Raw genomic sequence first — 26,977 nt, forward strand, 5'->3', positions numbered from 1 at the left:
TTTATAAGCAGTTACAGCAACAGTTGTGTTCCTTTCGGGATAAAGGTTTTACATAAATAAATAAAACCTGATCATTGTAAGCACCTCAGTCAGTGTTAAATGGTTTGCCTCAGCCCTGTAACTGATACATCTGCAAGAGAGCTTGTTCTTTCGAAAGAACTTACTGGCTGGATCACCAGGTGAAAATAAGGGAATGAAAGAAAACCTAAAGAAGAAAACGAATGCATCACATGCATGGCTGCCTTAGGATGAGCTAACAAGGCTGAATGGGATTGTCAGTGGGAAGATTGCTTCTTAGGCTGGATTCACACCTATGCAGTTTTAGTGCTTTTTGCATTTAGCAGATTTGCGCTACAAAACGTGTTGTATAGGAAACCATGTTGCATGGAATGTAGTGCAAATCTGCAAAATGCAAAAAGCACTAAAACTGCATAGGTGTGAATCCAGCCTTATACTGGTGATCAGACAAGCAAGAAATGTGCGGAGGGGTACCACTGATTCCTAAAAGAGAAGTATGGGTATTGTTTTTTTTATATTCATACTTACCTAGGTGGATGCAGCATCGGTCCGATGCTGCATCTGTTCCCCACCGCCTATGCACTGAGAACCGAGCCACCGAACACCGCCGATTGCCCGCTTCTCACAACTCTGTGAGCAAAGAGCTGCTGTCAGTCAACAGCTCACTGCTCTTCTCCCTCCTTACTCATTGGAGTGCTAAACTTTTGAGGGGGCGGGAGCGGCCGGCTCAGCCTCTCAGCAGCTCACTGAGAGGCTGAGCTGATGTTCTATCGAGAAATGTCCTCCGTTGAAAAATGCCTCTGATGGGTCTGCACATACGCACTACACAACGTCACTCCAGCTGATATGTTGATCAGCTGGCGTGACGTCCACAGGGCGCATGCGCAGATTGTCTGAGGCATTATCCGACGATCTGCTAAGCACCGAGGGAGAATGTAATTGTCAGATTCTGCCTCGCTATTGTAGGGTGGGTTGTGGGTGTGTTAAAGGCCGGGTTTTGTGTGTGTTTTAAAGCGGTTGTAAACCTCGTAAAAAAACAAACAAACCCAAACCCTGCAAGACAAAGGCATAATGAGCTAGTATGATAAATACTTATCTTAGAACGATGCCCTGGATCGGCGTCGGCCCTCCGAGTACAGCACGGACATCTTCCACCGGAGTTACTTCCGGGTTCGCAGCTCCGGCACTGTGCCGGAGCTGCAGTGACGTCAATCCCGCACATGTGCCGCTGGTCACGACACAGCTACTGAAGAAACAGCATAAGCGAGACGTTTCTTCAGTGTGCATGTGCCCATGACGTTGGTACATGCGTCTACAGTGAATAACTCCTAAACGGTGCAAGTTAGGAGATATTCACGATACCTACAGGTAAGCCCTATTATAGGCTTACCTGTAGGTAAATGTGGTAGTAAAGGGTTTACAACTACTATAACTCGCCCTTAGACAGAGCCAAAACTCGCCATTTAACACACTCAAGCTGCTGTGCAACAGACAGAAAACACGCCATTCAATACAGCCAAAACTCGCCCCGCAACAGTGAGGCAGAATCTGAAAATTTCATTCTCTCTCGGCACTTAGCAGATCATCGGATACTGCCTCCTACAATTTGCGCATGTGCCGTGTTGATGTCACGCCAGCCAGCCAAAATATCAGCTGTAGTGACATTGCGTACTGCGCATGCGCAGACCCCATTAGAGGCATTTTCAACGGAGGGCATTTCTCGAAAGATGGGTGTCGGTCCAGAGATCTGGGCGGATCCCAAATCTATGGTCGTGATGACGTAGAGCCTGGACCCACTTCTGTGATTTCAGCAGAGAGTGGACTTCATCCTGCTCTCTGCTGAAAACGGGTCACAGGAGTGCAGAAGGAACTGCACTCCTGTGATCGAGCTTTGGCTGTACTTCTCCTTTAATGGCACCCTTATGCATCAGCTAGCAAACCTTTTGCTTTTCTATATATGCGTGCGGCACCATGCGATTTTAAAAAACGACCCGGGGGTTTTCCCCCATGTTTCTGTGGATATGACACCCTACTGAAATGAATGTGCTGTCTAGACGCAGAACGCTGGTCGCAAAGGTCTGAACGGAGCCTTTTTGCATTGATGATGAGTATGACTTATTTGGAATCGCTCGTATCTAGACAGGTTACTAAATAGATACATGCATGGCTACCTTAGGATGAGCTGACAAGGCTCCATGGGACTGTCTTTAGAAATCAGTGCAATTTAGAAACTATGCAGGGTGCAAACAACACTGCTAGTCCTGTGCTTTTATTATGTATTGTCCTCAATTATATGGGAACTTCTTATTGTTGGCTATTTCTTAAAAATAATTGAGTGCCGTTATTTCTGAAGCACGAACAAAGCGTCTGACCACAAACTGCTAGGAATAGTGCTACAATACAACCAACGGCGGTATTTCGTCAGATTAGGCGACCCGTCAGAATTGGTAACGGAAGTGACGTTCCATCGTCGCCATCTTGCTACACCCCGCACTCCTCCACAGTAAGGATACACCGAGAAGGAGGCAAGCGGACATCTTGTTACACCCACCGGAGTTTTGCCTTTCAGTTATTTTTAACAGTAAACGGAACTTATAAGGTGAAATACAGGATTTGGAAATTCATCGGACTGTTTACATGTTGAATTATAAATGCAGCGGTGTTCTGTCAGATTAGCAAACCTGTGAGATCGGCAGGTTTGCCGCTGCTTTTAAAATTCAACATCTAAACCGCAGCACCGTTCCCCGGACTACGATTCCCGGCATGCCCCGGAACCGGAAATGCTTGTGATGTTATGATGCTCTAGGAGGGCTGCCGATCGGGAAGAGAGCAAGATGGATGTCTGGAAGGGTGCAGGTAATAGAGGGTCATCCCTTTGCTTGAGCGCCACTGTACCCTCACGGGGCATATTATGATTGAGGGTCCTGGGTACCTAAGGGGGTCTAGACATTTCCAGGCGCCATTATTAGATGACTTTACAAAGCATGTTGGTGCATTGCTTGGGCAGTACACACAAGCATAGGACACAGTTTGTAGTGTGGTTCTGCTATTCCAATCAATTATTGTAGGCACAGGCATTTTACAAAGAAGCTTATAGGCTATTCTTTACAGTGTTATTAACCACTTCAGCCCCGGAAGGACTTACCCCCTTAATGACCAGGCCATTTTTTGCGATACAGCGCTGCGTCGCTTTAACTGACGATTGCGCCGTCGTGCGACGCTGTACACAAACAAAATTGTCTCCGCCCCCCAAATTAGCTCTTTCTTTTGGTGGCATTTGATCACCTCTGTGGTTTTTATTTTTTGTGCGCTATAAACAAATAAGACTGACAATTTTGAAGAAAAAAAAAAAAAAATGTTGTTTTACTTTTTGCTATAATACATATTCCCTGCTCCCCAAAAAGAAAAAATCTTCGTTAGTTTAGGCCAATATGTATTCTACAAATTTTTGGTAAAAAAATCGCAATGAGCTTATATTGATTGGTTTGCACAAAAGTTATAGCGTCTATATAATAGGGGATAGATTTATGGCATTTTTTATTATACCTTTTTTTTTTTTATATATATAAGTAATGGTGGTGATTAGTGATAATTTTTTTTTTTTTTTTTTGTGTGGGACTGGGACATTGCGGTGGACAGATCGGACACTTTTTTGGGACCAGTGACATTTATACAGCGATTAGAGCTAAAAATAGTCAGAGATCTCTGTATGAATGACCCTGGCAGGGAAGGGGTTAACACTACGGGGCGATTAAAGGGATAAGTGTTCCCCAGGGAGGTGTTTCTAACTGTGGGGGCAGTGTAGTGACTGGGAGTACAGAGAGATTGTTGTTCCTAATCACTAGGAACAGACGATCTCTCTCTACTCCCCTGACAGAACGGGGATCTGTTTGTTTACATTGACAGATTCCCGTTTTGGCTCTCTGTGGAGTGATTGCGGGTTGTGTCCGCCGGCGCCACACTGCGGCTGTTACTGCTGTTAAACCGGCCAACGTGCAGCTATGGGTGATTTGCACAGCCGTGCCAACCTGTCGCAGTATAATGACAGTGGCTGGTCGGCAAGCGGTTAAACACAACATTTGTTTTATTGCAACGTACTACTGTAATTCTTAGATGTGACGGCTGGATTCGTTTTTTTACCCCCCTAAAAGGAAAATAACTGTTGCTGTAACTGCTTAAAAAAGTTTTTAGTTGGAGTTCAGCTTCAAATGGGAAGCAAACCCATCAATTTAACAGTTTCCCGGAACAATTACATTCAAAGCATGCTGTAAGGCTACTTTCACACTGAGGCATTTTTCAGGCGCTAAGACCCCTTTCACACCGAGCCGCCTAGGGCGCCAGCGGTAAAGCAGCGCTTTTTTTAGCGGTGCTATTCACCGCTCTAAAGAAGCTGCTGCCAGGACTTTTTGTGACGCCCTGCCAGTGCACCGCTCCAGTGTGAAAGCCCTCGAGCTTTCACACTGGAGTGAATGGAGCCGCTTTTTTCAATCGCTATTTTTAGCGCTGTAGCGCCTGAAAACGCCCGCAGTGTGAAAGCGGTCTAAAGGGCTAAAATTAGCGCCTGAAAAACTCCTTTCCTGCCACCCCAGTGTGTAAGCCCAAGTGCTTTCACACTGAAGCAGTGCGCTTGCAGGACCGGAAAAAAAAGTCCTGCAAAAGCAGCATCCTTTGGGCGTTGCGGGAGCGTTGAATACACCACTCCTAAAATGCCCCTGCCATTGAAATCAATAGCCAGCGCTGCCGAAGCGCCCTCTTTTTTAACCCCTTTTTCATCCGCAAGCGGGGATTAAAAGCACCTCGATAGGAGCCGAAAAGCACAGCTAAAACGACTGTAAAGCGCCGCTAAAAATAGTGGCGATTTACCGCCGGCCCCAGTGTGAAAGTGCCCTAAATGATAACGGTTACAACAGCCTGTGCTCTCAACTGAACTGTCAAGCCATCAAATAGCGGTCTTATAGCTGATCATATGTGTAGCACCATAATAACTGCAGATCAAACCGAGACCCAGATGGCAGCTTCCTTGGCTGTGAAGGATAAGAGGATTTAGTTCCACTTTAATTCGATCTAAATGTTAGTACATCTAACAATAACCTCTCCCTGGACTGACAATCCTGCTGTCTAATTCCCCGTACACACGATCGGACATTCCGACAACAAAATCTTGGATTCATTTCCGACGGATGTTGGCTCAAACTTGCATACACACGGTCCCACAAATCTTGTCGGAAATTCCGAACGTCAAGAACGTGGTGATGTACAACACGTACGACGAGCCGAGAAAAATGAAGTTCAATAGCCAGTGCGGCTCTTCTGCTTGATTCCGAGCGTGCGTGACACTTTGTGCGTCGGAATTGTGTACACACGATCGGAATTTACTAGAACGGATTTTGTTGTCGGAAAATTTGAGAACCAGATTTCAAATTTTGTGCAACGGAAATTCCGATGGAAAATGTTCGATGGAGCCTACACACGGTCGGAATTTCCGACAACAAGCCCCGATTCGCACACTTTATATCGGAAAGTCAGACCGTGTGTACGTGGCATAAGGGTGTCTGTGTTGCTTCTCCATCCATAGTGGAGACACCCCTGGACAGGAGGTGTGTTACTGACTGGGTCATCAGGTGAAAAAAAAGCCCAGAAAATGAATGCAGCCACCACGTATACGGATTGGTAAGCTGCAATATATAAACTTTTTGGTTTAGGGGTCCATTCGCACGGGGTACAGACATGCATCTCTCATGCAGGGCTGTCTTTTATCAACACAGGGATGCTCATGTGTTGTGTGCATCCCTGTACTGGCATCACAATAATGTCTACTGTGACACGTGGCTGCATAGGCACAGCCACGGTGTCCTTATATGACATGTGGATTCTGAGCCCGCAACTCACCCTGTATGTGTTCAGGGACACAGCATCTGTGTACATGTGTATGATTTTATTTTGTTGAGAAATCACTTTAAAAAATGACCCTCTAGCATTTCTAGTCATGGCCATCTTGAGTAAGGGCAGATGATTCATGTAGTATTTATTTTTTGGAATCCATCTGCCCTTAGCTCAAGCATGTAGGCAGGAGAGTGTGCTTAGCTGAGAAAACTCCTCCTTTTCTCCTGAAGACTCTTGGGATGTATGACATCATTTGCCCAGGCCTGGAAACCAGGAAGTAACTGAAGACATTTAAAAAGAAAAACAAGAAACAATTGATATACTTTCCTTTCTATTTACTAATGCCTGCAGCATAAGGATTAAAAAATAATGTTGATTGGGAGAATGAAGTTCCACTTTAAGGGGGCACGCTTTCTACTTATCACCATTATAAGGGGGGATTCTTCTCTCTGATCATCAGTGTAAGGTCATTCTTTCCACTGTCTGCCAATATAGGGGACGTTGCCTGTGAGCTTGTTGGCGGAGAGTCCGACCGTATGTATGTTCCATCGAACATTTGTTTTCGGACTTTCCACCAACAAATGTTGGCTAGCAGGTTCTCAAATTTTCCACCAACAAATTTTTGTTGTCTGACTTTCCGATCGCGTGTACACAAGACCGTTGCACAAAAGTCCACGCATGTTCGAAATCAAGTACGAGTGCTGGGTCTTGTAAAACTAGCGTTCGTAATGGAGATATCACATGACTATTGAACTTCCTTTTTATCGGCTCGTTGTACGTCACTACGTTCGTAATTGTTGGCCAACATTTGTGTGACCGTGTGTATGCAAGACAAGTTGGAGCCAACACCCTTCAAACAAAATTCCACGGTTTTGTTGTCGGAAAGTCGATTGTGTGTACGGGGTATTTTAGTTTCAAAGTTTGGCTGAGTTGCTGTTGAGGCTTCTAAAACAACTTCTATAATATGATGGCTAAAAAAAGTATTCAAACTTTCTTTTAGGATTGGGTGGAAGACGGTTTGGATCTGCTCCTCAGAAACCTGTGAAACCAAGCGATTATATTCAGTACCAAGAGGAGCTTATAGAGAAGAAAAAAAGAGAGATTGAGGCCAAAACCAAACAGCAAGCTCAGAAATCTATTCCAAGTACCCCAGTTCAAGGCCCAGCGTAAGTAACCAAGTGTTTCCACACTATGTACTGTAGATGTCTACAATAAAAATATGGGCTGCAGACTTGCCTACTGCTAGGTACACATGGACCGAGAATCGTCTGAAAATGGTCAGTTCGGCAGTTACTGGCTGACTTTCGGCCCATTTGTACATCTGGAAAACCAGCAGCCGGCATCCAATCAGTGCTCACCACCAATGGTTGTGAGTGCTGACTGGTGTGTTCTGGCAGTGGGCGGCCCCCTATCAGAATACAATAGCACAGTGGGGGGATCGCTGTACTAACTTTGCATAGTTAGCACAGCAAGATCCTCAGGTTTTTTTTTTCTTTTTTTGAATAGAAAAAAACTGTCTGTGTGTAACAGGCTTACATCAAATGGCTTTAGATGTCTTTGCAATGGACAGCATACTCCGTTTGAAGATAAAAAGTGTTTGGCTTGTATGAAGTTAAAATTATTTTTTTTCTCTGCTTTGCTGTAACTGTTTGTTTCACACATTCTCTATTAATCCAAGAACATATCATACATCATGAAAAATTAGGGAAATAACAGAAAAAACACAAAATTTCTGGGTATACAAACTGAAGCAAAATTGTGCAACGCAGTCGACTGCATAGTCTAGAATGTATAGTTAGAATAGCTAAGTAATAGCTAAGTAATAAAATTCATATATGATTCACAATAAAATCTATCAAGGAAGTAATATTCAGATAAAATTGGTTGGAATTCCTAAGCCAGTAGCCATGGACTTGCCATCTGACACACCCAGAAGAGTCGAATTGTGGCCGCGCTGCGAGTTTCGTAAAACACAATTTTCACTTTTCAGGTTCACGTTTTTTACAGGGGGCTGCTGTTTTTGTTTTTTTCTTTCTAGCAACAGGGGTAGCTTTGTGTTGTCTTAGTTGCTATGATGTTTCATGAAAGCTTTCAGTGCACTTTACCCTATATCCACAGGAAGGGCCACTTGAAGGCTCTTTCCCTTACAAATGCACATGCACAATAGAGCTAGACGGATATCAGGAGATCAGACAGCCTGCAAGTTACTGGGGCAAACTGCTGTGACCAGGATGGAAGGGTCAGTAAGTACACCCTTTTATGCTCGTCAGTTGCCCCAGACTGTTGCAAGTTTCAGCAGGAAGTTCTTTCTCTGCTCCATTTGCACTATGTGGTGGGCTTCAGGGGATCTATTTTGTAATTTCTGCAAACTGTTACTGTGGCATCCCTCCCATGTTGATTACCCACTGCCAGCTTCAGGGCCACCCTCATCTTTGTACCTCTTTGCATCCATTTAGGGAAGGTTTTATGCTACAGTAAGAACATGGTTTTTACTCAGCCACAAGCAAGTAATAAATGCCCACTTCTCTCTTCTGTGCTCTTGGGTGAAAGGTTCCAGGCCTTGGCAGTCTCAGCACCTAGATTGGCCATCTCGGGGAGCAATGAGAAAGCATCTACATTAACTTTACTGCAGCAAAACAAGTAGGTGTCAGTGCTGATAAAGTTGGTTAGGGATACACTTAAAATTGTAGAATCCCATGCCATGGCATTGACACACCAGTACCTTTTAGAACACATAGGATGAAACATTTTGCTAAGGTGTTTCTCTATCACTCATTTTTCGACTTTTATCTATAAAGAGTCAAAGTGGCTTTGTGGGATCGCTAGTCCCTGATATATCAGCCATAATTGTATGACCACCCATCTAATATTGAGTAGGTGCCCCTTTTGCCACCATTCCACAGATGCTCGATTGGATTGGGATCTGGAGAATTTGAAGGCCAAGTCAACACCTCAAACTCTTTTGTGTTCCTCAAACAATTCTTGAGGAACACACTGAGTGTGGAAGGGTGTATTATCCTGTTAAGAGGCCATAAGGGAATACCGTTTCCGTGAAGGGGTGTATCTGATTGATTAGGTAGGTGGTACGTGTCAAAGTAAAATCCACATAAATGGCAGGATCCAAGATTTCCCTGCAGAACATTGCCCAAAGCATCACATTGCCTCCACCGGCTGGTCTTCTCATAGTACGTTCTGGTGCCAACTCTTCCCCAGTAAGCGACAATATGCACCCAGCCATCCAGATGATGTAAAAGAAAATGGAATTTGTTTGACCAGGCCACAGTTTTCCATTGCTCCGTTTTTCCAGTTCTGATGCTCACCTGCCCATTTTAGGTGTTTTTGGCTGTTGACACAGGTTAGTATAGGCATCCTGACTGGTCGGGTGCTATGCAGTCCCATACTGCAACACCCATTTTTTTTCTGCTTTAAACACATCAACTTAAGGGACAACATGTTTATTAGTTGCCTATTATATCCCTCCGACCTTCAGATGCCATTGTAACGAGATAATCATTGTTATTTACTTAACCTGCCAGTGGTCATAATGTTATGGCTAATCATGTTTTTTACAAAGCACGTTTATTGTGTGAAACATGTCAACCTGTTCCTCCCCTGCCTGTATGCTCATCTTGTAATGCTTTTATTGATCTTATGAATAAAGTCGAATTGTATTGTTTGCGGGAGTGCAGCCATCCGATTTTCTTAATTTACCTTATGGCTGATCGGTATATGCTTACCCACTGGTAAAACTTTCGCCAGGCTAGTATGTTGGAGAGAAGTCAAGGTGATCCTGATGGCTCCATAGTGGCTATACAGTTCATGATACATGGATCTTGTTTGACTGTCCCAAGCCAATCCACCCCAAGGAAGTTGCCTTACATTTCTTTGATGTTGTCAGGGTGATGGTGTGTTTGAATACCACATCCAAAATTTTCTATTATAGAACCAGGGCAGAGGTTAAAAACATTTCAAATGCATGCAGACCATGGACTGTTTTTCTTGCAACAAACATACTTTCTCAAGTTATTTGAATATAATATAAATGCTTTTAAGAAGCATATTTGTTACAACAGAAACAGTCATTGGCTGGATGTACGGTCTTTTAAATGTTTTTAGTCTTTTGCCTTTGCTTTTGTGTTTAAAATAAAGAGAGATTAATGTTGTGTGGGGAATTTAATAAAGGTACTGCGCTACTTTTTGTGGGGTTAATCCCTCTTGAGCCCCGGTTCACACAGGGGCGACTTGTCAGGTGACTTAGCCGCCTGACAAGTCGCGTCCCGTTCTGTACTACGGAACCGTTCTAATAGGAGCGACGCAAGTCGCTCCGACTTAGAAAAAGGTTCCTGTAGTATTTTTGGGGCGACTTCAGGCAACTTGCATTGACTTCTATACAGAAGTCGTTTTGCAAGTCGCCGCTAAAGTCATGTGCAGGTCGCCTCAGTGAGTCGACCTGCAAGTTGTGCCGCCCCTGTGTGAACCGGAACATGTATTGCGTCAAATTCATGAAGCATTTGCAACACTTTTGGTCACGACCGCAACTTGTGCACCAAATTCAGGTAGTTCTAAAATGTGCCACTTTACATTGTGGCGCAACGAATGCCAAATTCTAAATAAAATACAGATAGTTCATATCTTACGAAAGTGGAGCTAATTAAAGTGGAGTTGTGGGGAATTTAATAAAGGTGCTGCGTTAGCTACATGCTTAAAATGGGAAAGAGAATTAGAACTTCACACAGGAGGATTGGCACAACATCTTCACACACATACATAAAGGCTCCCTGAATGTTTCTGCACAAGAAAATGGGTATAAATTATATTCCCAGATGGTATAGAACCCCAGATAAAATACACAAATTCCACCCTCATCTTCCCCCACTTTGTTGGAGATGCAATTCCGCTTATGGCTCTTTACTCCATATATAGTGGGAATGCCTCCTAATCCAACCTTATTGGAACGAAGTTCATCGCCTCACCACACAGATCATGACATATACCCCAGACTTCACACCGGCCCAATATCTCCTGCACCATAAGTCCATACCACAATCGGCATTTAAAAAATCCCTAACCCTGCACCTCATAAATGCAGGTAACTCTGCATACCCACGCATTGGTGATCCACCTCTCCCCCCAGTATATCTGAATGGCTCCGCAGAGTAGGGAAGATAGTGGAAATGGAGGACCTAATTTATCAAACAAAAGATACAACAACCAAATTTCAGAAAACATGGTCATGTTGGCTACATTTCAAAGTAACAACTGAATACACCAACATCATGTCCAAACCTGTATAGTTTGACCTGAGGGGGTCTCATGAGCCACCTCTCAAACACACCTTACCCTCAACCAAGCCCCCCCTCCCCCGTTTCTCCCCCCATTCTTTCCCATCCCCATATACAGTCAATAATCCAACAGACAGAATATATCTAATGAACAACATTATACTCCCCTTCATCGACAAAGACTATGGTTGTCATGACGGTTATACCCCCGAAAGACCTACATTTTCTAATCCTAACTCCAAATGGTTACAAGTATTGCCCACGCACAGTTAGCTCCCGTTGGGGGTGCATGTGGCAGGGAAGAGATACCAGTTTCTAAAATGTAACCTCTAGATACATCCCATCACGGATTCTTAAGCAGTGCTTGTCTGAGGGGCTAGTACAATCTCACTGGAGTATCATAGACTCCCATAGAACGTTGTAAGCATAGCTGTGTCATCTTGTGTCTTATTTCCGTTTATTTTATCACTACCTATTCAACCTCACATTGCGAATGTACACCAACATTTTTGTTATTGCTGTATTACATAGCCACATGGCTACATGTTACGTTGTATTATTCTTTGTAACCTGCATTCTTTTCAATTGTGGGGTTAATTCCTCTTGTACAGCTGGGTGCCTGTAAAAACAGGGTGCCCCCCCCAAAAAAAAGAATAACTTGCGAAATGTGGCATGTCAGGGGGTCATCAACTCTTAAAGCGGAAGTTCAATTTTTGGGTGGAACTCCACTTAAAGGTCAACTCTCATTTGGCGTACAGAGAGAAACTGGCGCAGACCGATGTTGCAAATGTGTCTCCTCGTGCATTCTAAAAATGGCGCAGCATGCTCCAAATTCAAGTATAAGTTCTAGACAGACAGGTACATGAGTTTGGTGTGTTCTGCACCACTTTTAGAATGCCCGAGAGACACTTTCGCAAAGTCTGTCAATGCCAGTCTTTATAAATTCCAGAGAGTGTGAATCAGTCAGGCAGGGATACTTGCATAGTAAATCCAATTTGTTTGTGTTCCTGGAGTCTCTCTCCTTGGATTGCATATCGGTTTTGGGTGTAACATTTTACCGGTGGCAGTTTGAATAACCTGTATATTTGCTTATTAGGATTTTTTTTTTTTTTTTTTGTATTTGCCGTAGAATCCTTACTCTCTGTATTAATTACAGGAGGATGCAGCACCCACCCCCTGACTTTGCTTTGAGTCTTTTACAAAGACAGACGAACAGATAAAACACTTTACAACTATATTTGTAGTAGTTCATCTTTAAATAAAAAATAGGGATTTGGTTACTTTTTACAAATTGTAATCACATTTTTATATTGCAGTTCTGCAAGCTCATCTTCATCCACCTCGAACAAATTTGCAAATGATGGAAGCTTCTTACAACAGTTTCTTAAATTACAGAAACAAAAGACGGGCCCTGGTAAGTTGGCGCTTTTACAATTTTAAGAGGTTTTTCTCTTTTGAAAAGAAGAAAACTAGCACACAATTGCAGCTGTATCCCACAGTAACCGATCAGAATTCCCCTTTCAAAATAGTGAAATCTGATAGGTTTCTGTTAGTCACAACTTTGGTTCTTTGCTTATTTTCAATTCTCATTTTTTTTTTTAATGTAATGTTGAATCCCTGGAGCAGACCTATTTTCACAGTGCCAGTATCTTGAAACTGCACAAAAATGCACACACCAGTGAGATTTGATACAAACTGACAACAAGTGTGATCACTGGGGCAGAACTGAACTGACAGCAGACACAATTTGTCAGCGTTATGGCATTGTGCAGCTCCAGCAAAAGATAACAGCTCAGGAGGAAAATGTGACAGTGAGTGCACAGTTCTTGTAAGCTGCAATGTTCCCCCGCACACACCACATTTCGGCAGCAGATTGCACACTTTCCTGCCAACCTACAGAGCACACTACAGGCTTGGCCAGACCTGGTGGTCGCAGCAGGCTTCTTTGTACAGGACAGCTCTCTGCTGATCAACAAGCCCCCTCCCTTCAGCTGTCACAAATCACACCGGTTTCTTGGCTGCAGTTGAGGTTCCATTGCAGTGTTGCGATTTTAGGCATTCATAGGAAGCCATTAGAAGCACCTCCATACAGTGAGGGGAAAAAAGTATTTGATCCCCTGCTGATTTTGTACGTTTGCCCACTGACAGAAATTATCAGTCTATAATTTTAATTGTAGATTTATTTTAACAGTGAGAGACAGAATAACAACAAAAATATCCAGAAAAACACATTTCCAATAAAGTTATAAATTGATTTGCATATTAATGAGTGATATAAGTATTTGACCCCTTCGCAAAACATGACTTGGTGGCAAAACCCTTGTTGGCATTTGCAGAGGTCAGACGTTTCTTGTAGTTGGCAATCGCAGAGGTCAGACGTTTCTTGTAGTTGGCCTCCAGGTTTGCACACATCTCAGGAGGGATTTTGTCCCACTCCTCTTTGCAGATCCTCTCCAAGTCATTGAGGTTTTGAGGCTGACATTTGGTAACTCGAACCTTCAGCTCCCTCCACATATTTCCTATGGAATTAAAGTCTGGAGACTGGCTAGGCCACTCTAGGACCTTAATGTGCTTCTTCTTGAGCCACTCCTTTGTTGCCTTGGCCGTGTGTTTTGGGTTGTTGTCATTCTGGAATCCACGACCCATTTTTAATGCCCTGGCTGAAGGAAGGAGGTTCTCACTTAAGATTTGACGGTACATGGCCCCCGTCCATCGTCCCTTTGATGCGGTGAAGTTGTCCTGTCCCCTTAGCAGAAAAACACACTCCAAAGCATAATGTTTCCACCTCCATAGGAAGCATTCCTCCTCCTCCAAACACAGCGAGTTCAGTTGATACCAAAGCGCACGATTTTGGTCTCATCTGACCACAGCACTTTCAGTTCTCCTCTGAATCATTCAGATGTTCATTAACAAACTTCATACAGACCTGTACACGTGCTTTCTTGAGCAGGGGGACCTTGTGGGCGCTGTAGGATGTTAGTCCTTCATGGCGCAGTGTGTTACCAGTTGTTTTCATAGTGACTATGGTCCCAGAGATCTTGCATGGAGCCCCAGACCGAGGGAGATTGATAGTTATTTTGTGTTTCTTCCATTTGCGACTAATCACAAATGACTGTCACCCTCTCTCACAAAGCTGCTTGGTGATGGTCTTGTAGCCCATTCCAGCCTTGTGTAGGTTTACAATCTTGTCCCTGACATCCTTGGACAGCTCTTTGGTCTTGGCCATGGTGGAGAGATTGGAATCTGAATGATTGCTTCTGTGGACAAGTGCCTTTTTATACAGGTAAGATTAGTAGCACTCCCTTTAACCTGTATAGAAGACACCTGGGAGCCAGAAATCTTGTTAATTTATAGGGTATCAAATACTTATTTCACTCATTAAAATGCAAATCAATTTATAACTTTTTTTTTAATGCATTTTTCTGGATATTTTTTTTTTTTGTTGTTATTCTGTCTCTCGCTGTTAAAATAAACCTACCATTAAAATTATAGACTGATCATTTATTTGTCAGTGGGCAAATGTATAAAATCAGCAAGGGATCAAGTACTTTTTTTTTTTTTCCCCCCCCCCCCTCACTGTGTATATGCTGAAATCCTCCATGATGCTGGTGATTGCACTCCCATTGGCCCCTGAAACTACAGCAAAGCCATAAGGTTCTCTCAGCTGCTGCATTGTACTAATAAGGAAGATGAAGGCTGGTGCGTATCTTTTTGCTGTGACTGTCAGGTGTCCAGGGCACCTAGAGCTCCACCCTCATGCCAGGAGCCAAATGAATGGAGGACACCGCACTCTTGCCCAGCCGTGGCTCCTATCTGCTCTGCTAGCTAGATCCTAAAAGCAAAGTCAATTTACCTACTTAACCAATCATAAATATTTTCTCAACATTATTGTTATCAGCCTTTATGTTACAGGTGGGAGTGCAGACTGTGGTTGGTAATATAGCAATACGTTTTCTGTGCACAAAATAGAAACAACCACTCAGTCACTACATGCACCAAATCCTCCTTTCCTTGTTTTTATTGTAGCAATAGTAGATTTTACTTTTGTAAACATATTAACATGCAGTCAAGTTCTCCAGTTAAAAAGCCACGTTTGCGCTGGCACGGCAGCCGATTCATGTGAATGGGCTTTTATGCTGGAAAAAAGTTCCTGCACCCGTGTTTTTTTTTTTAACGTAACAAACCAGAACCTAGGGCTGCACCATTTTTGTTATCGGGGAGTATATGTACTAATACTTCCGATCAAGTACTCACCGATACTGAGTAACGATACTTTGCGGTGTGATTTGCGGCAATACAAAACAAATTGGCGCAAATCACACTGCATAGAATTGCATGTCATATGAACAGGAATGCGGTGTGATTCCGGTCCGAATCCCATGCAATTTTTTCTTGTTTTTTTTTTTTCCCCCACTGCTCGTGCATGTAGAAAGGGAAAAGCACCATCTAGTGACCAGTTTAAAAAAGGTTAAAACTCACATTAGAGTGTTACTAAACCCAGGACCCTGCATTTACTATATCTGCTTTCCTACAGTACAGTACACAGAACATGGAAATGCAATTATTTTAGTGAAAAAAAAGTATATACTGCTAAATACCCTTTCGAATCAGCAGTATATAGCAGTCTTGTGACTTTTATCAGCGTCTGGTTAAAGCTTGTGGGAGGAGTTTCCACTCTACTCTGTCCTAATGAGGCCGCAGGACCTAACCCTCTGTCTGTCTGTGGACAGTGTTGATGTGGCCCTGTGCCTATCACATGCACTCTCTCAAGAAAAAAACAAGCAATGCGCACTAAACTGAGCATGTGCAGAGTAAGTCCAAGGCTCTGTACTATCAGGAGATGGTTTGGGGACAGTGGGACAAGGGGAGGATCAGAGAAAACAGGATTAAACCGTTTTTTTTTTTTTTACACAATACAGAGGATTAACCCCTTAGGATCTACAGTGACTATAACTAGCAAGCTTTACTGCATATACAGACTGATTTTACTGTTGTGGGTTTAGTAACACTTTAAAGTGGGGTTCCACCCAAAAAAACAAAAAATACCTGAAAAATTCTAAAAAAAAACCCCAAAAAAACATTTGGATATTTTTTTTTCTTACTTGCCTCTAAATGCCTGTTGCTAGGTGGTCCCTCGTAGTCTGCCTCTTCCTTTGCCTGGGCTGGTGACATCACTTCCCCCTTGGCACAGGAAGGGCTCGGCTCTGCTCCCTCCCTCCTGTCAATCATCTGGGACCCATTACAGGTCCCAGGTGATTGAGAGGCCAATCACGGAACGCGGCGCCGCTCGCGCATGCGCAGTGGGTGCCAGGCTGTGAAGCCACAGCCCGGCGCCCACAGTTGAAATGCCGGCGCCGACGAGCGGAGGGGGGGGGACGAGGTAAGTGTCCAATTAAAAGTCAGCAGCTGCAGTATTTGTAGCTGCTGACTTTTAATTTTTTTTTTTTTTTTTTTTTTAATGGACCCCCTGGGTGGAACTCCTCTTTAAGTACATATCTGGCCCAATGTAAAATCTGTGTCCCGGTCCCGCCAATGAAAGCAAATTACGGTCGCTGGAGGTGCTTACAGAGCTGGAGGAGAAGTTCCAGGACCCCATGGTGCGTATAGGGCGGAAGTGATGCCAGTGTGGGGGCAGACCACCTCCTAAAGCTCCTGTTCAAATCGCATGCGATTCTTTGCAGTGTGATTTACGCCCATTCATTTTCTATAGACACAAATCGCACCCCAAACTACCAGTTTCGATATCTGGAGCATTTGCGCGAGTACCAAAACTCTTGCAAATGCTTGGTTGCAGCATCTCGATATTGGTGCATCCCTAGACCCTAATACAATCTAACAAACTAAATGTCTCAATCTAAAGACTTCTGAGCCCAGTCAGATATTGGCAATAATATTTCCTTTATAAAGTCTTACAGATGAATGCAGCAAGTTAAAACCACAACTCCGACTGTAGTAAACACAGCTCCCAATTCCTTAGAAACACCGCACCTATAGATCAATCAGCTACAGGCTGCAGGTTCCGTGGACTGATGTGCTTAAAGCAGAGGTCCGCCCTCCGCTGCAAAAATGAAAAGCCAGCAGCTACACATAATGCAGCTGCTGGCTTTTAATAATAGGACACTTACCTGTCCTGGAGACTAGCGATGTCGGCACCGCAGCTGATGTTTCCATCAGCTGTCGGGTGCTACCGCCGTCACTGCGGGTAATGGAACCCGGCAGTGTAGCCTTAAGGCTTCATGCCGGGAACCCTACTGCGCATGCGCAAGGCTCTGCTGCAAAGGTGCCAAATGTGGCATCAGTGGGGGGGAGCAGGCAAGTGAGAGGAAGTTCCACTTTTGGGTGGAACTCGGCTTTAGGCCCCCGTTCACATCAGAGCTATTTCCTCCCTGGTTGGTGACATCACCTCTCAGAAGAAGGCTGCACATGACTGACTGCAGCGAATGCCTGTACTACTACTGAGGGAGCTATTGCTTCTTCTCTAGAGACCCTCTATAACATTATCTTTTATTGTTCGGGTTCCAGCCCATCCAGGCACATCCATATAAACTACCTCTTTCGTTTCGATCAATAATTTCAAAGATATCCAAAGACTCATGATCGACCTCCCCCAACAACCCTCTGTGGTTCAATCCCAATATGCAGAAACTGTATTCTCTATCTGATCCCAAATGCTGTACTCTAGAGGGGTTAAATACCTATGTCACTTATATATGATGCACAGAGTTTTTTAAATCTTTCCATCAACTACGCATTGACTTTGACCTACCATGCTCCTACCTGTTCTATTATTATAAGCTTCGACGTGCTGTTCGTGCTCAGTTTGGGTCTTTAGACGACCCTATAAGTACCCCCATTGGAGAAAATGCTAAGACACCCTGACCCCACTAAACTCATCTCCACTTACTATGCTGCCCTTACGACTGACTTTAACCCTAAGACAAAATGGACCTCTATGGACCCTCACGGAAGATGACAGGTCGGAATTTAGCGACACCTGCAAGACCTCCGTTACCGCAACCAGGGACCGCATTGCACACATTAAAACCTTCCACCATTCTCGCCTTACTCCAGCTAGGTTACATAAAATGGGGCTGTCTCCCTCGGCTGAATGCTTCCGAGGCTGTGGCCAAACTGCTGATTTCCTACACAGTTTCTGGTCCTGTCCAGTGGTTCAAGACTTCTGGGTGGATGTAGGTTCTTTTATCTCCTTGGCAGTGGGTCTCCCAAATCCTGTCCATCCCAAGAACTGCCTTTAAGGCATCTTTGGTGATTTGCCCATACCGTCTCATGCTAAGACTGCTCCGCATTCTGTATTTTTATGTTAAAAAGTCTATCTTGTTGTCCTGGAAAGGAACACCGACACCTCGAAAAATCCCTCTGGTTGAAGTTGATTAACGATTCTATACCACTATACAGACTTACATTTGAAATCCAGAAGAGAAATAAGACATTCCTCAAAATTTGGGATAGGTGAATAGCTAGCCCTCTGACCCTTACCCCGGGGTGAATACAATATAATGTAATTCCTTGGTCGTGCCGTGTACTTCAATGTGCTGATCTCCATTGTTGCAATATGAAGTTCATGCTGATGGTATGGTCAGTTCTTGTAACCATGAACTTAATAATCACAAGAGACATGTAAATTGATATTTGTTTATTAACTGAAAGAGTGTATTGCCTGTTTATGTATAACAATGAACAACCAAAGTTTTCGTTTTGTCTTTAAACTCAATAAAGATAACTTTAAAAAAAAAAAAAAAATTTCATAGTTGGGAGGGACAGTATGTTTAACTTAACTGCTGAAGGGTGATGTCACATGGTTTATTATAATAGAACACATTTATTGGCTGTAATATACTAAATGTAAAAGTTTGAAACCGATCTCAGCAAAGCAATTTTAAATTAATTAAAGTAAAAGAAAATCACTTTTTTGGCAACGATTGCAGTGTGGTGTCTATGTAGGTTTCAATTACCGTAGCTTTGCACATTTGTACACTACACTATACCATTTTCCCTATTTCTCTTTGCAAGATTTGACCAGTTCTGTTAAGTTGCATGGGGGCTGTGAGGAAACAGCCTTTCTTTATGTCCAGCCACCAATTTTCTTTTGTATTATGATTTGGACTCGTGGCATTAACATTGTGAAACTGAGCTCAAAATGTGAAAATTTGCCATATTATAGGGGACATCTAGAAGTGTTATTTGTATCCAAGCAGTAGCCTAAAACCTTTTCCCATTGTTTTGGATTTCAACTGAAAATTAGCAGGGCACTCCTGTGCATATAGCCTCATAGTTGTATATCTACAGTGTGAACCTAAAGCATACCATAGATAATGCAATTTTCTTTCCTGCAACCACAGTCAGTGTTGATGGGGGATTCCCTCCTGCAGCACTATTGTGTTCTGCCGGCGGGGAGCTTTCCCTGACAACATACTGCTGGCGGCTATAGCTGCTGTCAATCACATGCAAAAAATATGACAGGCTAGTTGTATTTAAAGCAGATTTTCAGTCTTTTTTTTTTTTTTCAACTTTCCATTTATTAAATCTTTTCCCTTGTTGTTTTACCTTTTGGATAGTAAAATATTTTTTTTTCTGCCAGTAAATACCTTATACAGCCCACTTCCTCTTGTCTGGTCATTAGCCTAGGCTTATGACATCATACACAGCTCTCTCTCACTCTCGTGAGAGTTTGCCAGGAACAGAGTGGGGATGATTTATAAGAGGGCCAATGAGGACTGCAGAGCTGGAGGGGTGTGTGTGTGTGTGTGTGTGTGTGTGTGTGTGTGTGTGTGTGTCTGTGTAAACTCAGGAAGTAAACAGTTTAAAATGGTTGTATCCAGACTTCAGTGGAGGGAGATTTTTGCAGCATATTTGGCAAGTACAGAATCGCAGTATATATAAAATAATATGCAAAGTGGTTGGGGGGAAGCTTCAGAATGACAAATATTTTTATTACAAATGATGTGAGCAGACTGCAGTTCCTCTTTAAATCAATGGATGCCATGTGAGATATAATGCAAAATGCTTTTTTTTTTTTTGTTTTTTTTTGTTTTTGTTACCTCTGAGCTGTAACTGGTCATGCACCAGGGGGCAACTGTTATGTTTTTTTTTTTTTGTTTTTTTTTTCAATCTCAGCGACTGATGGCTGTTCACATTCCTGTGCGGTTTCCTTCACCACATTCCAATCACACTGCCCTTGCGATCTGCATCGGGTTTCAGTGCCCTCACTGGCACGCACCAGATCGCATGGTACAAAAGTACCATGCAATCCGTTTGCAGTGCTTTTCAAAAGGCAGTACATGCACTCGTTTTTGGTGTGGTGTGATTTTAACCCATTCAAAATGAATAGGGCTGAAATTGCACTGCAAGAATGGGCCCTGAGACTTTAGAGTTGACGTTGGTCTCTGGGTGGCCTCTGTCACAGGTCTCCTGGGTCACTGACCTTTGATGGATGGCCTGTTCTAGGCAGTTTTACAGCTGCGATATAACAAATAGTATACCACTACATGCCTATTGCCTTTGTGATGCAGTAAAAGCTAAATTGTTTCAAATTGTTAATTTAATTATTTGAATATCACTTTTGAAACATTGTTGCATAAAAAGGTACAAATGGATACTGCAACTTCTTATACACGCTTATGGCTCTTGTTCGTTCTGCAGAAAACTCAGCAACACGTTCCAGTGGAAGTTCAACACCAGCTCAGAAGAAGCCTGTACTTATAGGAAAACGGCATGTATCCTCTATGGAAAGCATGCTAAACCCAATGAAGTCCTATTCTCAGACGAAGCAGACTCCAAAAGTGACCAGAAACAGCGTTTTTAAGTCCCCGGATGAGGATGACGATGATGAAGAGGACTATGAGCAGTGGTTAGAGATAAAAAGTAAGCTATTTCATGTGAGAGTAAATCAAAAGAAACATGTCTAATGGAAGAACTCTCCAACTACGCTGACAATTTAGTTGCTGTGGGCTACAAAAAAAGTTCTTCCTTTTTATAAATTTTCCATCGCAGGCCTTATTTCATGCAGTACGAGGACTAGGCACTTCTGTTATGTGTATTAGGAAAGCAAGGTATTAATATAGTATATATGGGGGAAAAGAAGAGGTTCAGGATCTCATAGAGGTTGTTAAAAGTATGCAGAAACAAACAGTAAGTTGTCAACACAACAGGAAAAGAGGGAACATCTCCCACTAGCAATACTTGTTCCAATGCTTTTTGCTGTGTCTACCTTAGAAGAAGTGAAGAAATTCTCCCCAGTGGGTCACAAATGACAAAATTAAGCCTGAGCAGGTTTAAACCTTTCCTGCTCTATCAGAAAATATTCAAGTTTTGGATTTGAACATGCTTTAACTTGCAATTGATTTCAGTTAAATGTCAGAACTCGTGGACTCCCATCATCTGCTTTGCACTTTAGCCTTAAAACCAACTACCATATGGTTTGTTGGTGTTTGCAGTTTCCATGCAGTCATCAGTGTATTGAGCAGGCTTTATGTGGACTAATTCCAAACACTACCAAACACTTTTTAGTCCACACCTTATCCATGTACTTGTGCACTTGCTATTGTAAGCTAAATGTTGTTTTAGATTTCTAAGCCCAATACAAACAGTCCGTGCAATTTTTAACTCCTAAAGATATTATCCCTGGAATTCATCAAGACTGATGCAGACAGATTTTATGCAAGTGTCTCTCATGCATTCTGAAAGTGGTGCAGCATGAGCCAAATTTATATACTTGTCTAGAACTTGTAAACTTTTTAGAATGCACAAGACACTTTTTTGCAAAATCCGTCTGAGCCAGTTTCTCTCCCTGTACGCCAAAAGTTATTTGATCTTAATTAGCTCCACTTTCGTAAGATACAAACTGCAAGTATTGTACTTTGAATTTGGCGCATTCAGTGTGTCACGATGCAAAAATGGCACATTTTAGAACTACTTGAACTTGGTGCACGAGTCGCAGATGCTTCAGGAGTTTGGCGCAATACGTTAACGAGAGGAATTAATAACAGAAAAGTGGGACAGCAGCTTTGTTGAATCCCCCCAATGTCTGTAATTGCCCTTACAGGAGGTAGTGTGATGCACTGCAAACTCCAGTATTGGTCCACTGTACATATTGTAAGACCAACATGATCAGTGCTTCCTGTTGAGAATAAAAACATAAAACCTGAAACCAATGGCACTTTTCAAAATATCTTTCTTTAGTGAAAGCAAGCTAGATAAACTAGGTTACTGCATTTAATAACTATTCACTTCCTCATTCTGGTTAGACCTTTTTATCATGCAAGAAATGGAGCGAATACAATTACATTAAAGTGTTTTTGTTAACCCAAAAAAAAATATATACAATTCCTGGTCCTTTAAAGCAGATTACACAGCATAGTTCTTGTGCTGTGTAATCTGTCCCCTCTAAACTGTAAAAAAAAAAAAAAAACACCTCCTTGAACCTGCCACTTCCTGTATCTATTCTCTATACTGACCACGAAAATCAGGGCTGCTCAGCCCTGACCCCCCTGAATCATACGCTGCTCTGCTCTCCTCTCTCCCCCACCCTCATCCCCTCCTTCCTGCATGTCATCTACCTCTCTGTGTCTGTCTCCGCTCCGCCCAGCCCCCCCCCCCCTGCTATTCTTGAAAAAAAAGTACAGTTGTCACTGCCAGTCCCTCTATTAGAGGCTGGCATAGCACACTATGTAAGTAGCTTTCAAAAAACGAGCGTTCTAAATATCGAATTTGAACTGTCTTCAGGCCGTTCACGTGACTCACGGCCGCTTTACAGCTACGAGACAGAGCTTCTGCGGAGGAGACGAGTGGCCACGTGATCTCCCCAGCTGACGTCAGAGGGAAATCACAGCTCCTCCTGCAGAAGACATCTAACAGAACTTGCACAAGCAAAATTCAGTTATTTAGGGATAAATAAAATAAGGTAAATTCAGAATCACATATTTGGTGTTAGGAAACCATAGCGTGCACATTTTGGTCAGAATAGGTTGTTGATGAATATAGTGTTATGCAGCGATTTTTAGATCAAATATTGCTTTATAAATTTCTGAGCGTATTTCTACTTTTGCAGTCTAATTTGGAAAAACCCCGCTACGTTTGGTTTGTGCTCCTATTCACACAGCATACTAAAAACAATATATGTATTCCTTACATTTTAATTTGCTTGTTTAGAGCAGGCCTCGGGCAGACTGCAAGCTATTCTGAACAGTTTTTAATGAAAGAACACTCCAGTCTATCCCCACTGGCAAAGAAGCCAGACTTCTAAATCTTTAAAGCCCATTACACATGGGCTGAATGTCAGGCGGCACCGGCCAGTTCAAAAGAAACTGGCCGATATTCGGCCTGTATGTACTGCAGCCAGTTTGGCTTCTGTCGAAGGGGCATGACTGAAAATGGTCTGCCAGCTGACTCCCGTTCAGCGCTCTTGGCCAATGGCTGAGAGCACTGACTGGAGTGTTTTGGCAGGGGGGCTGTCCCCCTGTCGGAACACAATAGAACAGCAGGGGAGATCATGGTACTAAGGTCGCATAGTTAGTACAGCGGCTCCTCCTGAGCTGTCAGTTTTTTTTGTGTTTTTTTTTTTTTTTTTACATTCAGCCTTGCTGGGTAAACAAAAAAAAATACTAGTGTGTACTAGGCTTAGAGGGGTTGTAAACCCTCAAGGTTTTTCACCTTAATTCATTCTGTGTCACTCAGCAGCCCCCCGTTATACGTACCTGAGCCCTGTGTTTCCTACGACGGGAACGAGCACAACGGCTCCGGCCGATGTCTCGTGTCCTGATTAGATAGATTGATAGCAGCGCAGCCATTGGCTTCCGTTGCTGTCAATCAAATGTAATGACGTGGGGGCGGGGCAGAGTCCAACTTTCTGTGTCAATAGACGCAGAAGCAGGACATGGGAATGCACCCGCATGGGTGTCCCAAAGGAGAGTGCTTCTCCGACGGGGCACTTGAGAAGAGGAGGAGCCTGAATCGCCGCTGAGCGTCGGGGCCACTCTGTGCAAAACCAACTGCACACAGGAGGCAAGTATGACATGTTTGTTTTAAAACAATAAAAATAAAACCCTGAACCTTTACAACCCTTTTAACTCTGTGTTAGGACAGAGACTGTTCAAATCTATGGTAAACATTAAAGTGGTTGTAAACATCTGAAAAGAAAATCCTGCAAGACAAAGGCATAATGTTCTAGTATGTACACACTAGCACATTATGAAATACTCACATTAGAACGAAGCCCTCTCACCGCTGAGAGGGCTGACACCTTCTCCTATCCTCTCGTCCAGGATGCGCGTGGGAGCCCTTTGTTCCGGCAAGAAGCTCTGAAGTTCCAGCACGGTACGCTGACCCTTCAGAGCGAATGCGCCGCTGGTGTCAGCAGCTGCATGCAGGGTGAATATCTCCTAAACAGTGAAGGTTTAGGAGATAATCATTTTACCTCCAGGTAAGCCTTATTATAGGCTTACCTGTAAGTAAGAATAGCAAAGGGCGGTTTACAACTGCTTTAACTCCCTAGCCCTCTCTGCATAGCAAGGGAAAAGTTCTTCAGTTTTGTAGCCTTTAGGAAAGAGCAAGTAAAATTTAAGCAGCAGTTGTTCATTGTTTTTAAACGTATGCTATCTGAATGGGAACATGTAACAAATAGAGTAGGTGTCTTCTGAATTTGGCTGCATGAATAGAAATGCACTTCACGGTGTTTTGGTGTATTCTCACTTACCATTGTAATGTAATTTGGGAAGTTTTTTTGGGTGGGGTCGATTTATATTATTTGGGACCAGGGCTGGCTAGAAAGCTAAGGCACATTATAAACTATTTTTTTGTTATCGGTGGATAATAGATGTACGCCTTTAAACAATTATTTTGGAGCTCTAAATTAGACTGGCCTACTTGTATATCTCGAGTTATGCTTCTATATGCCAACTGTAGTTTTTAAAGCTGACCTCCAGGCAAGCTGATAAATACATGATGAAATGCATACAAGTATATAGGAGCCATTTTACATGCCAATTGATTTGTGTTTGTCTACTTCTAAGAATTTTACAGCTCAACCACACAGCAAAGATCTGTCTGTCAGAGGAGACCTGATTTTTCTCTGCTGTGGTGAAGTATCGGTCACGGGTCATCTTCCTGCCTGCACCCTGTGTCTGGACATTCAAGGGAGAAGCAATAGACTAATGAGCTCATCTTGTTGTCACTCTGCTCTCTCCCCTTATCAGCATGTTTGTTGTTGGCACATGATCACTGGAGCACAACTCACAGGCCCCTTGTGTTGCTCCTTCAGCCTGAACTCTGCTGTAGAGGAGTACAAGAAGTTAATACCAGGCCAAATTCAGGCTTGTTGATTATGTAGTAATGAAATACAGAGCTGCATTATTATATATACACCTGCCTGCAGTTTAGCTTTAAATATACCCCGTCAGAAACAAAGATAATTTATTCTGTTTGTCAGGAAGAAATACATTTTTATACGCAAGTACCACTGGGTTAAAAAAATTGGGTAGGGGGCAAAAAAAAAAATGCATCTTTTTGCGGCCAGTCTGATTGTACGTGCTACCATTGACAGCAATTGAAAAAGCTTAAAAGTGTTGATTGTGAGGTGTAATTTTTAGAGTGGAATATGATTCCAGTTAACCAAAGATTTGTAAAATCTCAGTCAGGTTTTTAACTGATATTAATGTGATGGGTAGATGCTGGCTTGGCGATTTTCTCCATTGGCTTCTTTATTACCTGAGTATGTCAGTGGTAAAAGCTTCACCTACTTATGATGGCCATTATGAGCGCATTTTATTTTCTGGGATGTGCAGCTGCGATAAAGACTGAAATTTGTGCTACTTCTGCTGCAGGTGTCCATAAGACAAATGGAACCAATGGATGATTGAACCAGTTGGAATCTACCTTGAGTAAGAATATTGGTTTTGGGTGGAGTGGCCTTGGCTGTGTCAAGGTTACATCTGCTTTAAAGTCTAGTCTTGGGGAAAAGTGTAAATCCTCCCTTTTTTGTGGGGCTCCTTCTGCATTGTAAGGGTTATGTCTAAAGGACAGAAATGCAGTTTTACTTACCTGATTCACCACTTCCCAGAAGATGATGGTCCTTGCTCCACTGGTAGATGACATGGTTGATTGTCCCTTGGTGTCCTCAGGTCCAATGTAGGGCTTTGAGTCCCTACATCAGTCTTCAGCTTTGACTACTGGATCATTGGGGAGAAGAGGCTGCTGGGACCAGTCTTGTAGCATGAAGGACCCTGTGGCAGCGGAGAATCGGGTAAGTAAAAGTGCTTTTCCTGGTCTCCTTGACATAAAAGAGCAGTTAACCCTAGCAGTGCAGGAGCGGCTTGACTGCAAAAAGGGAGTTTTGCTTTCTCCTTAGTTCAGCTTTTAGCTGAAAAACGTCCGTATATATTCTTATGTACAGTGACACCAGTTTGCATGCAGCACTGTACTAAACATAGTACAAGTTAAAGGATTTCAAAAGATATTGTGGAAAGATAGTTCACTGGATAATTTGTACATAATGAAGAATACTGGCCAGAAGAGAAGACCATAAAAGTGTGTCGCTTTCTCATGCCTGCTTCTGTTCCCTTCCTCTCCTTTGCCTTGGCATTCTTCCTAGCAATAAAATGCCTGTTGACTATTTGCTGTGTGAATTGAATCCCAGTACTGACAGCCTGCTTAAAGTTTCACCCCCAGAGAACTCTGAAACCCGAAAGGTGGTGGAGCAGTTGGCTCGATTTGTAGCTGAAGGGGGCAAAGATCTTGAAAAAATGGCAATGGAGGATTACAAAGATAACCCAGCGTTTGGG

At 43.0% G+C, this 26,977-nt stretch overlaps 1 protein-coding gene across 1 annotated transcript in view; it reads left to right on the top strand.

The window, feature by feature from the left end:
• The first annotated feature begins 2,718 nt into the window (after nt 1–2,718).
• The window catches only part of SUGP1 (SURP and G-patch domain containing 1), a 73,052-nt gene continuing 48,793 nt past the window's right edge, over nt 2,719–26,977 (top strand). The window contains exons 1-5 of the mRNA XM_073592458.1: nt 2,719–2,874; nt 6,902–7,067; nt 12,500–12,597; nt 20,844–21,065; nt 26,853–26,976. Of these exons, the coding sequence (XP_073448559.1) occupies nt 2,853–2,874; nt 6,902–7,067; nt 12,500–12,597; nt 20,844–21,065; nt 26,853–26,976 (632 nt within the window). The 5' untranslated portion in view covers nt 2,719–2,852. The remainder of the gene's footprint in view (nt 2,875–6,901; nt 7,068–12,499; nt 12,598–20,843; nt 21,066–26,852; nt 26,977) is intronic.

Source organism: Aquarana catesbeiana, linkage group LG01 (assembly GCF_042186555.1).
Source record: "Aquarana catesbeiana isolate 2022-GZ linkage group LG01, ASM4218655v1, whole genome shotgun sequence".
Taxonomy (NCBI): Eukaryota; Metazoa; Chordata; class Amphibia; order Anura; family Ranidae; genus Aquarana; species Aquarana catesbeiana.